Genomic DNA, 18375 nt, shown 5'->3' with positions numbered 1-18375 from the left:
TTGGTTATATCTGAGTTTCCTCTCACTGACTAATCAATAGCGCTTTGGCAGAAGACTCTTTCAAATTAAAACAGACGTGTATTGGAGCTATGTGTGTCATCTGAAAGTTGTAATATCATTTTGAGTTACTGTCCCTGGTGAGGATGAGATATCCAGGTTGAAGCACCATTTAATTTAGTAGGATGACTCAGGATGAAATAGTAAAATTAATGACTGTATTCTAATTGAAATACTTAAAGTGAAAAACTATCCACTTGTGAGGACATATTTATGTGTTGTGCCATGTCCTGATGTTGGTTTCAAGCTTGTCTTACAAAGAAGGGACCGAACATCGTCCATAACATGCTGATTTCACAAAAATTGACGATTTTGCAGTAAACATCACCCAATATCAGTGACAGTAAAGTATCTGTTGGAAGACTTTCGAAAAAGCAGCACTACTGGTGACATGTATTTTTTGTAAAGTAATTTGGATGAATGTTGCGTGTTTGCTGTTTTTAGGGAGTTACCAGGTAGTCATTGAAATTTTAAATAAATTAGAGTTTTTCTATATATTTTGTTTGTTTAAAAATTATAGTTCGAAAATTGCGTTTATTCATATTGGGTATTGTTTTTAAATAAAGAAGAATTATAATGCCTGAATTCTGAGACATATCAAGAAGTTAAAATAACTAAAACAAAGTCATAAAAATGTTTTTTTTAAACTGGAAAAATGTTTTTGATATTTGGTACCTGCAGTTGGAGCAGTATTCTTACACCACAGCAGTGATGTAGCTGGCAGTAACAATACTAGCTCTATGCGGAAATCTGGACAATTCTGTGACAACAGGTGACCCACTGCGACTTTCACAAGTTCTCCAGTGGTAAAGCCATTCAACGGAGGATCACCCACAGCTGTTCATACACATCTTTCCAGAATAGCTGCTGAAAGATCCACTGACACTCTACCAAATCTCGCCGATGGCAAAGACTGATGCATGAATTGAGGGACCTACAGCTAATATCGAGAAAGGGTGAGACCAAAATATTAACTATATAAAATATAAGTGCCAGCACTCATAAAAAGTGAAAACAGACTACACTCAAACACTAGAGCAATGAAAACTAAAGAAGGAAGAATGATTAATACTCAACAGCTTAAGGGGGTATAGACAAAAGACTGTATATGATGGCAATCTTTGATACACAAGGTCATTCATGTGATAACACTGGGCATGTTGACATGAGGCAACATTAATATATTCAGCCACACTGCAACTTATGTAGGACCACACACAACAAGATGTACTCTAGACTGTGGTACAAACTGCAACATTGTGTGTGCATCTGAATATGAGAAAATATTTTGACCATAAAACATGCAAATCTCCTGGTAAGGTTGCAAATACCCCTGCTGCGCACTTGGCCAAACCAGATACAATATGATTCCATGTAAATCCAAGATGAGGTGCATGTTCCTCATCTGACCCAGAAAATAATGAATTAGGTAGAACCACTCCCGTTCTTTGAAATGTGGGTGATCTCAAGTCATTCCAGGCATGCCTAGTTACTGTGATTTCAACATTAAGGATTTGGCCATCTTGATGGGTATATTAAACTCTTCATGATGGTTCAGTTACTTAAATGCTGGCGATTTTAATCTGCTGTGATCTGCGGTCACCAGTTTAAATCCTGCCAATACCAACTCATCCTTCCGAGCTCAGCAAGTAAAGTACCATTAAATTGTATAATAATAGCACCTCTAATATATGGCACTTAAATCGTTAGCAAAACTGCAGTGTGTAGCACTAGATTAAAAAAAGTTATTATCATCATTCATAATAATATTTTACTATTATGATTGCTACTCCTACTATTAATATTAGTATTCTGTGCAAATGTACAGCACCCGTTTGGGAATTATTGATAATACACATTTTTCAGGTATTTTGAGTGAAGGTCAATGTGAGGAGGCACTAAAGCATAGCTACTCATCACACTGAAGGCAGCACATCATCCAGATAAAGTTTTTTGTAGAGAATTTTCCTACTTTGCCTGTATCCTGACATATACCTTTCTTTTTTAATTAGAGCACTTCTGCTAGTTTATTCTAACATCAGTAAATATGCATTTTTCATAGACTGAGATGAATATATCATCATGTTCTTACTTTATTGGATGCTCCTGCTTATATTATTGATTTCCTTTATTTCCTAAGAGCAAGTATTAAGGCCATCTGGAAACCAGAGAAGACCCTTTCCAGCTGTGTGGAAATATTTGAAAATACTATGGGTCTGATTCACAGAAAAGTAAATTTATGTGCGGAGCCTTACACTCCCAATAGGACATATCTTGAAATATATATTTTTTTAATCTAAAAAATTACCAAAGGTACACCAGGAGCTTTGCGTCAGTTGCAGCTTTCCAGGCACAATCCACTGAAAGTTTTGTGATTTCCATTTTTAGGTCTAGCGTTGGCAAAGACCTTTTGTTTTTGTTAAAAAAATATGTCGTAAAAAATACTATGCGATACATACTTACAGCGGGCTTTTACTTGGACTTCTTCATCTGTTGGTCAGCTGTAGGTTCACTTTTTACATTTGGATTTCATTAACTACTGTGTATATACAGGTTTTTCTAATGTTTGTTTGGTGTTGGCACTAGTATTTGAATGATCCCTAATTGTATGCTGGTTACAATGGGTGCCTGGAGACAGAGGACACTTGAGATTAACCCCAAATATTTTGGACGGGTAGTGCCTTTGACACTAAACAAGGCAGGGAATAGATCTAAAGATGGGGTGTGAGGTTATGTGGTTTAAGATCCAGTGCAGGAAAGAGCAGTTGTCTTTTAATTTTAATTGCTTCCTGGGAATGGAGTGGTTTTTAGTGCTTCTTCGCATGCTCCCCACTCTTTGGATTTTGTATTGAATTGTGAAGAGGAGAATGGAATTTATATGCATTTTGGGTAGAAGGGGAAGTTATTTTTTGTATACATTTGTGTTGCTGGTTAGACTTTCTTGATAGAGGTTTTGGTTTGAGCTAGTTGCCTCTGGTAAGACAGGTCAGTGAGCACTAGCACAGGATGAGTATACGTTGGAGGGGGATATGGGTCACCAAGGAGTGGAAATACTAGCTTGTGGGTAGCGTGAAGGGTGTATCTGAATTTAGAGGCTGTGAAGGATAGAAGACAATTGGAAAGGTTAAATGTGTACGAATAGGGGAGGCAAAAGCAAAGTGAAAACTGTTGACATTTGGATGGGCAAAGGACAAATAACATTGGCAAGGGGTGACAAGTGACAGAAATTGAGTAATTGGAATTTATGGATATTGATGGGAGGATTAAGGGTGGCAATTGTTTGAGGGATGTGTTTTGGCACCGGTTGAAGATGCTGCCTTTTAAATTCAGGGACGGCCGTGGTGGGAAGTCAGGCTGTTACCTGGTGTAAGGCACCTCCAGCCTCCTCTACGATAACAAATGAGGGGTGATCCTCTCCTTCAATGAGAAGTTAGCTCCTAGAGCCGCGACTACTCTTCAGCTGGCATTTTTCTACCTGCAACTGATAGGCGCACTTACAGGACTGTCGCACTTGCCATTTTGTTCACGCTTTGGCAGTAATTTAACCTGCGTTGATCCTTGAAGAATTTAATTTACAGCTGCTTGGCATATATAATAAGGTGATATTTTGTTCTTCATCCTAACTCTAGCATTTTATGTATTCCACTTTACTCACTCTGCATAGTGAATGCCATTTATTAACCACGCATTATCTGTTCGTACTGCAACCACTGTGACCACTGAACTGAAAACTAGGCATTTGAAGCTCTCCAAACCTGTGATGCCTTTCCTTTCTAATAGTTTTGCAATTGTCGCTTCAAATTCCCTTTTGCCATTGGATAACATAACGTAGGAGTTTCTAAACACATCAGGACACTACTTCTTCCTCAACTTGCCCTACTCCACGAAAATTACTAAAAAGGCCACAAATTTTCTACTTTTCCAACTAGTAAATGAGCTAAAAAGGATCCTCCATCTCCCATAAAAACACCCACCACTATTTCAATGGAACCGCTGCTCAACCTAATTAGAGCTCTTAAACCTTAAATGGAAGAAACCAATGAAAAACTCCAACTTCAAGGTGATAAATGGACTCAAAAGGAAAATGAAGTTACTCAAGTGGAACAACGGGTTAGCGACATAAAATATAGTACACAAGCTGGTCATCTCTTACAATCTGAAGTGTCGTACCTGAAAAAACATGCTGACGATTTGCAAAATTGAAATATAAAGAACAACCTTCACATTTATGGTCTGGTGGAGGGCCAGGAGGGTTCGGACCCTACATCTTTCTTTCAATTCTTCCTTTCTAAAATCTGCCAGTCATCCCTCTCTTAAATATACAACATGTGCACAGTCTTGGTCATTGTTCTCGACATCCCTCGTCATTGCAAAAACCTAGTGGAGTTATTAAATACTTTTTAGGATATGTTGACCGTCTCAAAGTAACTACAGCAGCCAAAGGTCGTATTTCATGGTCTGGCTTGTACATATTTTTCACTCAAGATTTCGCCAAGCCTACTTCAGCTAGACAAAAGAAATTCCTTGATGTGAAACCTGTATTTTGCTCTTTGAATGCTAGATTTGGACTCTTTCGTCTTGCTTTTCAAGGTAACTTACAATAACAAAACTAGGACTTATGAGGATCCTACTGTTCTGCAACAATTTGACAGCTGTTGAGGAGAGACAATGGACACTTCAAGATTTAATGACACTTTACTTTCTTAATCTATGAACTCCTTGTTCTTTCTAGTTATTAATTTGATCTTCTCAGAGTCGTGATGTGTGCATGGTCTTTTTCTCTCCTAGTGTATGATCCTGTTTGTTAATATATTTCTCCTTCATTTATAGGCATTTCATCTAGGTCATGGAGGTTATGTAGCTCTTATGTTATTTGGTCTTGTTATCCCTTTTTGTTGGTTGGACCGGATTCTGGTTGCATGATCTTCCTTATGTAGCTTCACCACCCTCGTCTATTTGTTTGTCATGTAGGTATATGTTCTTTGTCTTCTAGTCTTACATATGTTTTGTTCTTCATATGCTCTTTTTCCCCTACTTTTCCTGTCTTCTCATTTTCTGTTCTTCTTTGGTTTTTTTAAATTTTCTTAACCTCCTCCCCTTTCATTCATCCTATATTAATTTTTCATATTTCTTCACTGTCGTGATTCATTGCTTACTCTTTATATTCTTACTTTTACTCTAATGTGGGTTATACCTGTTACGGTTATGTACAACATATTTCCTATGTTTTATTGTTTCTTAGATGACATGAATAGTTGTTTCTTGTAATGTTAAAGGGTTAGGGTCTCCTAAAAAAGGAAAAAGGCATTGCAGCAATCCAAATTGTTAACAGGTACTGTTACAAGAAACACACATTTTAGAGAAAGAAATCACTAAACTTAAACTGTGCTTTCACTCAGAATTTACTTCCTCCCGTTTCCATTGGAGTCTAGATAAAATCAAATATCTTGGACTTTGGTTCACTGATTCAATAAAAGAAATGTTCTATTGATATGAAAGAGGTTCTTGCATCTCTGTCATTCCTGACATCTCAATAGGATCCCTTATTTTTATCATGGTGGGGGAGATTGGATACTCTTAAGATTATATTTGTACCAACAGTCCTATTTTACCCCTCCACTATTCCTATAAATATTCCTTGTCTTTTTTTTTTTTCAAATGTACTCTATCTTGCCCGCTTTCTTATGGAATAAAAAAACCACGTCTCTTCTAAAACTTAAGCAACCCAAGCAATTAGGTGGGGTTAACTTTCCTGCTTTTCGCTCTTACCATGCTGCATTTTTTCTTAAACAATCCTCTTTGCTTATAGCCGACAGTGATTCCTTCTCTTTGCCTCTTTTAGTGGACCTGGAAAATTCTTTCATTCATCCATTTTCTTTTAGAGAGTTCTGATCATTTACACATAAACCTCCTTCTAGGTCCTTCCCATCCTCAAAACATCCCATTTTCATTTTGCTTCTTCAAAAACAGGAAACAATTTCTTCATTGCTCCAAATGGTTCAACAAATACATTAACCCCTTCCATGCTCATGACGGAACGATTCCGTCATGAGCATCGGTTGAGCTGTGCTCATGACGGAACCGTTCCGTCATGGCCTCGCCCGCGCTCGAACCCTTCAGCACCGCGGGGGAATCCGCGCAGCGCTAAAGGGGTTAAGATAAACAATAGACGTCTTTTTTGGAAGTCTTTGCATGAAAGAGGTTTACTTTGGGTCCATCAACTCCTTGAGAGTGATTTCTTCCTATCACGTTTTTCTCTTCCTTCCTCTTATATCACAATATTTCCTTCATATCTTCAATTTCCATAACATTTTCCTAATTTTCTCCCAATCATTTACGTTAGAATGCTGTTCATCAATTAGTAATACTTTAATTAGCCTTCCATTCTGCATCAAAAATTTATTTTTAATACCACTCCATCAGATAATCGTGACAAGACAGAGATTTAACTACAACAGGAAAGGAGTTTAAGTTCCTCTTCTCCCATTTCTGTATAGAATAAGATTTGGCTTAAATTACAAAAATCCACTTGAGCAGCCAATACGACACATACTTAATTTTATTTTACTAACGACTCCTGATCACCCCAGTAAGTTTACATGAGATTAATCCAGATAACCCTAACTCCTGTTGGCCATGTAATATCAATTCTTCTGACCTGAAACATATGCTTTTTGAATGTCCCCCCACTTTGAAATTTTGGCTGAATGTGTGGAAACAGATAATCACAATTTTTCATTCTCTCATACCTGTTAATGTTAAAGATTTTTGGGGATCTATCTGATTCCCCAGTAAAGAATTATAGCCTAGATTTACTGATTGCAGTGGCCTTCCAGCAAATCACAAAATCCTGAAAGGATTACTCTAAAATCTCATCTCTATCCTGCTGGTATGGTGTGTGTTATAACCATAGACTTGACAGAGCTTATGTCAACCCCCTTTCCCTGGCAATTAAAAGAAATATTCTCTGGTCACCAGTGACAATGTTTCTAGATTCTTCAGTTCATTCTGTTAACTTACATAGACCATGAACTGAGGAAGTACCCAAATCCCCTTGATTTTGTATTGCTGACAGATTAAACTGTTAATCTATCCATACTGTTAATATTCAATCAGTTGCTATGCAAATATGCTTTTCAGTCTCATCATTTACAGCAATGAGATTCATTTGTACAATGATATTGCAATATTTCTGTGAAAACATTATTTTTTTTGTTTTTTCCCCTTAATTTCTTTTTGATTTAACATTTCTTGGAATATGCTATTTCTTAGTTACAATGTTTCATGTGATCTATACTGATTGATTCTACTGTTGAGAACATTCAATACATTATTTCTTTAAACTAAAAAAAAAGTTGGTTATTGCTTGGGAAATTATGTTGCATCAGTGAGACTGGGTTATTCTAGGATGTTATGTTTGTTGCTAGGTTTTCTTTTAATATGCCGGACCTGCGTTATAAAAGTGGCCTTTCTCAACTATGTGTCAGTCACAGTCTTGTCTAATTGTGCACTGCCAAAAGAAAGTGCCATTATGTAACACCATTTTTTTCTCTAAGGGTAAAATATTTTCTCTGTGGAAAAAAACTCTTCTACTTACAACCCACTTTGTGTGGGGTGCTCCATTCCCCTTGGATCCTGGAATGGGATTTACTCCAGACCTTAGCAGAAGCAAAAATCTCCGACCATTGCCAGGTGCAAAAGGGATGTAGGGAAGGATGTGAATGGCCACAAACTGACGTGTTTGTTGGCATTCACAGACTTTAAGACTAAAATTGCCTTGAAGCTCCCACTCTATGCCTCCTGCACAGTCTGGTTGGCTGAATATTACACAAGCCTGGATAGTAATCCATGGGAATAGAAGGATTTATGATTGCACGGTCAACATTTGTGTATCCTATACCATGCACTTATAAATCCAGCCAATTGCTCGCCTGTATCTCATTTGTAGGGGAAATAGCTTTGTGAATCCAGCCCCACTTGTTTGATTTCTGGGTTATGAACACCTGCTGTCATTCTCAGTCCTATAAAGATTGGTAATGGAAACAAGATCACAATTATACATCAGCAACTCTGTGTGTGGATCTATTCTTTTGTGGTTATACTGCACTATATGCAACCCCATGAGAAAGAGTGCCCACTTTTGCAAAATAATCGTGACTTTTCTGAAAAATCTCTTTTGCAAAAGGTAAATTTGCTGAGGGAAATTCTGTTTGTATTTGCCGTTATGCACAGAAATAAAGTCAGCATGCATTTTCCATTCTAGAGGAAAAATGATATGACAATGCAGTAAATTATCTCACAATATGCAGAAAAACATTTCAAAGGCAAACTTAAACTAGAAAATGTCATATATTTTGTGAAGTGCAAAAATCAAGTTGTAACAGAGCTGGACAGACCAGGCTGGGGGAAAAGGACTGGTGGTCCCACGTGCCCTTCTCACCCCCTCTTGTTCCCTTACCACAGGAAGATTGGGTGCCCTACTCAGATACATCGACCGCGACCCGCAGTGAAGGTGAGGAGCCCTTTAACTGGGCCGACTTTCCACAGGGAGACACGCCCCCAAGTGACGTCACAGAGAAGGGATCGTCAAAAACCCTCGAGATCAGGAAAGCGACGGACGGCGATTCCCGGAGGTACGGAGTAGGTGAACCGAGTGGAAGAGAGGAGCCGGACAGCGGGCTAGCCCAAAGACCCTGGAGAACGGACGAGGTAGAGCAGCGACGGACCGAGGAGAGAGACTACGGACGGCAAGGAGGCCCGGGACACCGAGAAGCGCCCAGCCACGTTCCCAGGGGAGGAGCGTGGCTAGGACAGGTACGGGACCGCGTAGCGGGTTGGGTGGGGAGGAGAGAGCGATCACCCCCGGTCCCAATTTCAGGAAGTGTGGGGAGAAAGAAACGGTTCCCTGACAGTACCTTGTCTTTACTTTATTTTGGGGCCATCACGCACCTGGGAAGTCCTCCGAGCCAGAAGACCTGGGGAGCAAGACCCACCGAAGTAGACGACCTACAAGGCGCAGTCCCTCAAGCCCCAACACGGATAACGCCACGTTTGCTCGTGAAAGACTAACGAGCAGACATAAGAGACGCTCTCACTCAATAAAACCTCATTTATCACGACCTAGTTCTCTGTCTGTCCCTGCGCGTCGGTTACACAAGTCCCTTGAAAAACTTCATTAGAGTAAAAAACGTTGCTCACCACTACTGCTAAGCACCACATATCCTCCAGGCTCTCCAACTTCATCTCCTTCTCCCATCATACATGTTTTAGCTGCTTGTATCCCAGATTTTGTTTAAATGCTTTACAGGTTTTGGTTGCATCAATTCTGTTAGGCAATGATGTTTTGGATACAATCCCAGCAAGGTTTTTATAGCATTCTATGGAACCAGTACCCTATACACCTATTTTAAACTGTAGTTATCTTCCAGCTAAAAATGTGTCAGCCTCTTGCCTTGTATGTATTCACTTTAGGAACTTCGCAGTCACATGAAACACCCAATGAGAAGAATGTGGACTCCCGATGACTGACGCAGAAGTAAGACGATGAACTGAGAGAAGAGCTTCCAAGCTTCTACTTCGGCACCTACGCTACCTACACTCACACTCACTACTTTCAGGACAAACTGTTTTTACATGTTAGACTCTATGGCTTCACATGGCATCACTTGCTCAGTTTCACTAAGGCCTTTAAAGGGACTAACAAGAGGTTTCATGACTGGAATGACCGCTCTGCGGGTCAGCCTAGTAAAGACTCACAACCGTTCATATACATTTTAGCTTGCTTGAGGCCAACTTATTTCAGTTCTGTTGCACGTTGAAGAGTCACTTCTTTGCTCCACTTATCACAATCCATATGGGCTACATGGAATCACTCCACTATTATGAGGGTATCTTCAAATTACACATTTGTGGAGCAGCAGCAATGATAACATTAGGAAAAAACGTTTGCTTCTACTAGCTCTGTATTTATTTTCACTTGCCTCCTCTCCTCTAAGGCAATGCGAGTTATTTCACGAGTGCCAGGAAATGAGGGTGTGTAAGTCCGGTACCACACCGCAACCAGACATAAGAGTGACAGGGAACCAGGTAGGCCTGGAGAAATTTTAACCAAGCTAGTGCATTTTGCACAAGTCCACAATTTTGTATGATACAAAATTCCTGAAAATAAATTAAATCAATTTAAATTTATTATCATGCAATTTTGTGTAATTTTACACGTGCAGAAAAAAATTCTTTCATATGAGCATGCCCAGAATCTGCTGCAGCAGCAGTCAAAGTGCATCATCATCTCCTCGTAGCAAGTAGAGAATCAACCCACATAAGCAGAGGACTTTGAGATATAAAGCTATGAGATCCCAGCCTAACTCAAAATTCACTGCGGTGTTAGGGAGAACATGAGGTGACAATGACACTTTGGAAAGTGTCTTTTGGTCAATGGATATTTGTTCATGCCAAGACTGTGTACTGAGCACAGGCCTAAGAACCACAGGTTCAAAATCTCCCTCTTTATGTATTGGCTTTCTCTTTTATTCACTCTTATTATGCCTTAAATTCAGGACCTTGAAGCTACAGTAGCTTTCTAACAGCTTCGTAAAATGACGATACTGGAGAAGGTATTTCACAGCTACTTCGAAGTTAGAACAGAAGAGTGTAGACCTCTCTTAGTTACTCAAAACGGATCTCTCAAGCACCTCTTTCACAGTAGCTCAGGAAAGAGGAAGTTGAAGTTGAAAGTATTTGTAGAGCGCACTGTGACCAAGCGGTTTCCTGGCGCTAGAAGATTACAGGGGGCAGAGGAAATGACAAGGGTAGTCAGTGAGAGGAAAACACTCGGGAAAACAAGTGAGTCTTCAGTGCCTTCCTGAAATGTGGATAGGTGGCAATAGATCTAATAGAGAATGGAAGATCGTTCCAAAAGCGAGGGGCGAGAACGGAGAACCTAGTGCCGCCGGCTCTGGACTTACGGAAGCGGGGAACAGTGAGAAGAGCCTGGCTGGAGGAGCGTAGATTGCGACTGGGAATGTAGTGAGTGACCACCGAGTTGATAAAGAGAGGGGCTGTACGAGCGCAGGCCATGAAAACTATGCATCCCATTTTGAAAAGAGTGCGATACAAAATGGGAAGCCAATGGAGGGATTTAAGAAGGGGGAAGGTGTGGTGAAATTTGGGGAGCTGGTGGATAAGGCGAGCCGCCTGATTCTGGATGGCCTGGAAGCGACGCCGCTCGTAGGCAGGGACACCCACATATAGACAGTTGCCATAATCCAAGCGAGAAATAACCATTGCTAAAATGATAATTTTAAGGGCATCAAGGGAAAAGAAACAGGAGATCTTACGGATAATCCGAAGAGATAAAAAACAAGAAGAGACAACGGAGCTGATCTGAGGGCGCATGGAAAGGTCTTGGCTGATTTTAATGCCGAGGGTTCTGGCTGAGGCAGAGGGGGCCGGGGGGGTGCCAAGACTGGGAGGCCAGAAGGCAGAAGACCAAGGGCTAGAGGTTCCACCAGTCAGGATCAGCTCCGTTTTATCCGGGTTGAGTTTAAGGTGGTTTAAGCTCATCCAGTCAGAGATAAAGACAAGAGTAGATTGAAATTTAAAAAGAGAATTAGTGGAGGAAGAAAGATCAAATATTAACTGAAGGTCGTCCGCGTAATTATAAACGGAGACCTCCATATTGAGCAGAGAAACAATGAGAGGGTAAATATAGAGGTTAAAAAGGAGAGGGGAAAGGGAGGAACCCTGGGGGACCCCACAGGACACCGTGCGCGGCGGGGCAGAGAAACCAGAGAGCTGAACAGCCTGCGACCGGCCTTGGAGGAATGACGCGAGCCAAGAGAAGGCGGTGCCCTGGATGCCCGCCGCCCTGACACGGTCGAGAAGGATGGAATGGTCGACCGTGTCAAAGGCGGCGGACAAGTCAAGAAGCACCAAGGCTTGGGGGCAGTTGGAATCTGCCTTACTCTTGAGCTCGTCTAGGACAGAGAGGACTACCGTTTCGGTCGAATGAACCGGGCGAAAGCCAGCTTGGTGGGAAGCCAAAAGATGGTCGTCCTCAATATATGTCGACAGGCAGAGGGTAATTTGGCTCTCAAGGATCTTGCCTAAATACGGGAGTAAGGAGATAGGCCTAAAATTGGCAGGGAGGGTAGGGTCAGACCCAGGTTTTTTTAGGATAGGGATAACCGTGGCTGATTTGAATTGAGACGGCACTGTTCCCTGAGAGATGGATGAATTCAGAAGAGACAAAGGGGGATCGGGGCAACCAGCAAATAGCTCCCTTAAGATGCGGGCCGGTCCACAGTCGGCAGGGGAGCCCGATTTGACCTCCATGAGCAAAGTCAGGAAGGATTCTTTCGAGATGGGAGGGAAGTGGGTGAGAGAAGAGGACAGAGGGGGGAAGGAAAAGGGAGGGAGGTGAGAAGATGGTGAGGGGATGTTCAGTTTGATGTTAGCGATCTTCTCAAAGAAATAATCATTGAGAGAAAGGCAGAGAGTATGTGAAGGAATGGGATTGGGATTGACTCTATCGGATACGGCCAGGTTATGAACGATGGAGAAAATCTCCTTGGGTTTGTTAACCGCTAATAAAATTTTGCCAGAGAAGTAATCTGATTTGGCTGCAAGGATAGCTCTCTTGTAGTTGTTTAAACAAGACCGGTAATGATCCCTCAGGGCGGGACAATAGTTGCGCCTCCAGGGGTGCTCTGACTGACGGAGAACCAGTTTAAGAGCTTTGAGGTCGCTAGAAAACCATTTGTTGGCTTCGTGGAGGCGACAGGCCTTAACCGTCCTCAGCGGAGCAATCCGATCACAGGAGGTGGAGAGCCAGGTGTTAATGGCGTCCACTTGAAGATCAAGGGGAAGGGCCGATAGGTCCGGGGAAGATGTTGTCAGAGAGGAATGGAGGGAATTGAAATCAACCTGATTCCAATTCCGAGAGTGTCACAAGATCTTAGAGGGACAGAGGGGACTAGGGTCAGAAGACAGACCCAGGCACCAAAATCAAACAGTGCCCCATTAGTGAATTAGATAGGTAAAAAAGTGGCCCGTGTTTGCAAATTGAGGCAGGTTTGAACTTGTAGAGACATGCTGGATAGGTGTTTTGCAAGATATGGGAGACTGAATGCATGTGTGCTTGCTGCAGACCATGTAAAAAGACAATTGGTTCTGCCGTAGCCAAAAAGGTATTGTATCAACAGTTGTTTAGAAACTGTATATAAATGGTATGAATCTCTTACACATTAAAGCATGGAATGACAAAATACACAGGGGTCTGGTTACCATTTTCTGGTATGTTCAAACAGTTGAAATTAGATGTGCAAAAAAATACATAAATTATTATTTATGTAGGCTGCTTCAAAAGTGCAAAGTAAAGGTGCTTGTGCAGTGGAACAAGTAAAAAAGGTGAAAGTGATAAACAACAACAACAATGGACTTCACAGAGTCAGAACATAGAAATGTAATGGTAAGGCTGTCCAGAATATTCAAATTTGCACGTCTCATTTGTAAAAAGGCAATGGGATATAACTTTACTGTCATATGTCGGACTTTGAATTGGATGCAGGCAATATAATTCAATTGTCAAAGTTTCGACCCTCAAGAGTACTGGTGCTTATGCAACATCATAATGGGTCTTCATCAGGACTGGGAGCAAAGCAACTTGTGTAGTATTTGGAGTTTAGACCACGTGTTGAGCGAAACAAATCTGCACTAATCCTAGGAGTGGCAATTTGGTCCCAAAAGATGGTAACCAGACCCATGTGTGTTTTGTCATTCCATGCATTAATATGTAAGGGATACATACCGTGTATATACATTTACTAAAACATTGTTGATACAATACCTATTTGGCTCCAGCAGAACCAATTTCCTTTTTACACTAACCCATGTTAGTGTAATACCCAGGTTCTGAGCAATACAGGCTTTCCCTATTGTAGCCTAATCCTGCAGACAATGTCGTTTTAATATCTGGGGAATCAACAGTAACAAACGGCTGAGCAGACCATAAACATCCCACACAGTGACCTGCCAAGCTCTATGAGCACGGCCTTATTGCCCTATAGGCCAGTCCGGCCCTTAGACTTATATCAACCTTGTCTGATCCCTGACCCAGTGGACCAATGTCAACTGCCCACAGCTTAATAAAAATCTAATGAAGCAGTGAAAGCTAGTTTTCACCAGGAATAAAGATATTCACTCCAGCATAGCCTACTTCTTTAAAATAAAAATCTCTTTCCATATAACAAAAGTAATAGTAATAATAATTTTTAATTTATGCAGTGCTTTCACTCAAGCACTTTACATGGAGCATTTTAACACCCAATTATTATTATACAATCGAAATTGGAATTTGTTTTAAATGCCTGTGATGACAACATTTTAAAGATGGCCCCCTCTGATTTGGAACCAGTTGCTTGCCCCACACACAGAGATCGCATCATCATCCGCTTAACTCACCAGGGACCATATTACAGAAAGTAGCCCGGGGGTGCAACGGACATGTGTGCCTGCTTTGTGCGCCCCCGGAGCACTTTGGTATTACAGAAGAGGCCACAGACACTTGTGTGGCACCTTCTGTAATACAGATAGAGCTGGGCACATGTAGCGCCAGTGCTATCTCAAGAGGGGGCACTCTCATTTGCATGAGTCCACACCTCCTTATCTTGTACTTCTCTTTTCCTGTGCGTTAAGCAGCAGCACATACGTTCTCACTGCTTTTATAGTGGTGTTGATGATTAAGCGTGCTGGGTAATTCCCTAGATTTTGTCTTCAGGCTTCATATTTACAATATTTTTCTCTGAATCTATACTAGGCAGCACAGTCCTTCTGTAGCATATCAATACAAGTGCAAGCATCAGTAAATCATAAGCCACAGTGCCTCGTAGGGTAGCGACGTAAGAAAAATATCTCAAACTCATCAAAAATTCCAAGATGCTGGCTATGTAAGCTGAATGACAAGCAGCCATTGTGAATACAATACTTAGCAAATGTTCTGTAACAAACAAATACTCATGTCAACAAATTAATTGACCAAATCCCCTTTGCTTGCTGTATGTGCCTCAACTTTTTTTTCTTTCACCCTTGCCCGGCATCTGCATCTGGCGCATCACAAAGTCTATTACAAGGAATGGTCATGGCATCCAAGTAGAGAGTTCTTCTGGCAAAAGAGGATGTAATTACAACCAAACAATAAAGAAAATCAAGCAGCAACAAACAAATATTACAGACCGTTAAGGACATCAAGTTTAAGCTTTGAAAAAGCAGGCCATATATTAAGGCGAAACGTGTCAGATGTCTTGCACACAAAAAGTATAGATCTTGTTTGAATGGAGAAATAAATCATGAATTAAGAAAACTTCCTTGAATGTTCTATAATATGTGATTGGTGCTTCTAAATTTGCTTTTCTGATATGAATGTTATAAAGTATAAAACTAGCGGCTAACTCATGATCAGGAGTGCAGCCAGTGCAGAGCCTAAATATACCCATAAATATGTACCTATTTGTTATATGATTATAATGTATGCAACACCCACACTGAGGCATAGAGGTGCTTTCTGTGAGCATATAATGTGAAGCAAGCTGGCTTCTAGCAAGGGTTACCGTCACAAATATTAGGAAGCTGAGTTTATATAGCCTGGGTAATATTCCAAAGTTTACATAGCTTTCTTGAACTTTCACCATGAGAAATACTCTTCTAATGGAAAGTGGACACAAATGTGCATCTTTGCAATTAACATTTTTTTTCTTTCTCTCTCTGCAGGAATAATGCCTCTTCCCATATTCCCCAATTAAATTTGGGTGTGTTCAGCACCCATTCCCTCAATGGACACACTAGGCTGCATTTCCAAGAGGAGACACTACCTGCTAGGGGTATGTACTTCAAATTTACAAGTTTCTGTGTGTCCATATATTTTACAGGTTAGGCCTGTCAGTAATACCCAACAAATCTGCCCGCAACCTTGATTTTACAAATGCAGAAATGTTATCATACTCGCAGATTTTCTGTAGTAGCAAATCCCAAATACATTTCTGTCTATACCAATTCTGTGAACCCAGATTTGTGATTTTGTGATTTCAAATGGGATTATACAGGTACCTAAAATCATTAATGTGCAAAAAAACTGTTATACTAAAATATTTTAAAAAAATCAAATGTCTTAAAGGAACTAAAAATAATAATGAGCGAGCTGCAGCTTTCCAAAGAACTTGAGCCTGTTGGACAAATAAGTAATCCTTGAGGCCAAAGCATTTGAGAGAAAGTAAATGGCAAAAAATATATTCAATAGCACATTGTGAAAAAGGGAATAATTACTACCAAGCCAGGGCAGCCATTTGTCCCCATCCTTTCTTTAAATAGCTCATTCATTCTGCTCACACATAGCAAAATCATGTCACCCTAGATTGATGAACCCACCCATGATCATACAATATTTAAGAAAAAAATATTTGATAAACTGCATTTTTCTGGATTTTTTTCTTTTTGCAATCAGTTTGGATCACAGTAAAATGTGGCATGTTTTGCCAAAATGATTGTTCTGAAACGTCCTTTGTTTTTGAGGTTTTTTAAATGGGAGGCTTCATTTTTTGTCATTTTATGTTTTTTTAAACGTTGCACCAGAGCGAGAAATTGGGTTCCTCGAGGTGTTTGGACAAGAAACGATCCATTCTTTCGACATATCTATGGTGTTAAGGTTGCCTCACACTGCACTCGAAGACAACATAAAATTGAAGAAAAGTCAATAATCTTTTGTAAAAGATTTTTGTGGAAAATTGCTATTGTTTGAAAGTTTTAACAAAAAGGAAAAATATTTAATCGTAGTCATACGGCTGAAGCGTACATCCGTGTACAAGGTAAAAACTTGTACAAGTCCTTTGTTTTTGATTATTATTTTTTTTAATGTGAGGTTTCATTTTTTTCGTCATTCTATGCTTTTTCTAAATGTTGCTCCAGAACGAGGTTGAAATCGGATCCCTTCGAGATGTTCGGACAAGAAACAATTGATTCTCGAAGACTACATAAAACTGAACAAAAGTCAATAATCTTTCGTAAAAGATTTTGTGGAAAGTTGCTATTGTTTGGAAGTTTTAACAAAAAGCAAAAAAAACTTTCATCGTAGACATACAGTTGAAGTGTATCTCCGTGTACAAGGCAAAAAGTTTGATAAAAGTGACATCATGAAAAATAATTGGATTCAGAAAGAAAATAAATAAAACACGCAAAGCAAATGCAATGTTCGCTGGGCACTTCTGAAAGGTTGATTGACTTCTGTTCATATTCAGCCATCATTAGAAGAATGGATTCTGCTAGTTGGAAATAAAGGAGGCGGCGACGGTAGGTGAGGGGCTAGATGGAGGCTATGAGTGAGAGAATGAAGGTGCAGAGAGGGCTGCTGGTGGGGAAGCCCTGCCAAATGGGGTGGGAGGCAAGGGTTGCATTGATTAGGCGGTGTGGCACACTCCTGAGGACTAGGCAGAATTATGGGGTGGGCGGGTGGAATGAGGTCGGAGGTCATTGGGTTGCTGACCCGGAAGCACTTTTCCTTGTGGGCCTTCAGCATGTTGGAGAAGCGGAATCTCTGTCCACAAACATCGCATGGGTACGGCTTCTCCCCTGTATGCGTTCGTCGATGTCGCTTCATATTGGGCCGACTGGTAAAGCTCTTGCCACATATTTCACAGATGTAGGGCTTCTCTCCTGTAATGACAAATGTCCAAATAAATAATTACTGTTATATTTCATATGAGGCATGAAGAGTTTGGAAATATGAATCTCTGTATCTAACCTTGGTATTCCCTCCTTGCACGAAGCGCAACGTGAAATTACACAGATGTATCTTTTCCTTGAGTAAATAAGGAAACAGTATTAGGTGATATAGCATCCAACTGAATTCAGTTGCTGCCTTAGGGACAAAATAATTCCATTCAAAAGTAGGTCCACAAACTTACACTGAACAATACCACTGTCCGTTGGCTAGAAGAATCACCAGTGTGCCAGGTGACCCAAAGCAGTGATGTCAACAGGATAAAAGGATTATATCAGTCTCCTTGTGTATGAGCAATATACCTCATGTATTACTGTCACCAGTCACGATATTAGGAGAAAAAAACAGGCCTATTCACCATCTATCTTTTACCTGCAAGTGCACAGCAGTTGGGCTGTGTCAGCAGCAGCCCTAGTCTTGTGAAATTCTCCAAGTCTATGTGTGTCACCAATTAAACACAAAGTTTCAGGAAAATGTATGGCTGTTTATTGCTGTATTTCCTTAGTGCGGCTCTGTAGTGCCTTGTAAAAATAAAGTGAAGTAACCCCCAG

The 18375-nt window shown here is 40.5% G+C and overlaps 1 protein-coding gene across 6 annotated transcripts in view; it reads right to left on the bottom strand.

The window, feature by feature from the left end:
- Positions 1-14309: 14309 nt before the first annotated feature.
- Positions 14310-18375, bottom strand: part of ZBTB47 (zinc finger and BTB domain containing 47) — a 296077-nt gene continuing 292011 nt past the window's right edge. For all 6 annotated transcript variants that reach the window (XM_085628788.1, XM_085628787.1, XM_085628792.1 and 3 more), the window contains one exon: positions 14310-17757. In XM_085628788.1, the coding sequence (XP_085484914.1) occupies positions 17339-17757 (419 nt within the window). In that variant the 3' untranslated portion in view covers positions 14310-17338. The remainder of the gene's footprint in view (positions 17758-18375) is intronic.

Source organism: Triturus cristatus, chromosome 10, assembly GCF_964204655.1.
Source record: "Triturus cristatus chromosome 10, aTriCri1.1, whole genome shotgun sequence".
NCBI lineage: Eukaryota > Metazoa > Chordata > Amphibia > Caudata > Salamandridae > Triturus > Triturus cristatus.
The sequence above is the reverse complement of the archived record's forward strand: the minus strand, read 5'-3'. Positions and strand labels throughout refer to the sequence as shown.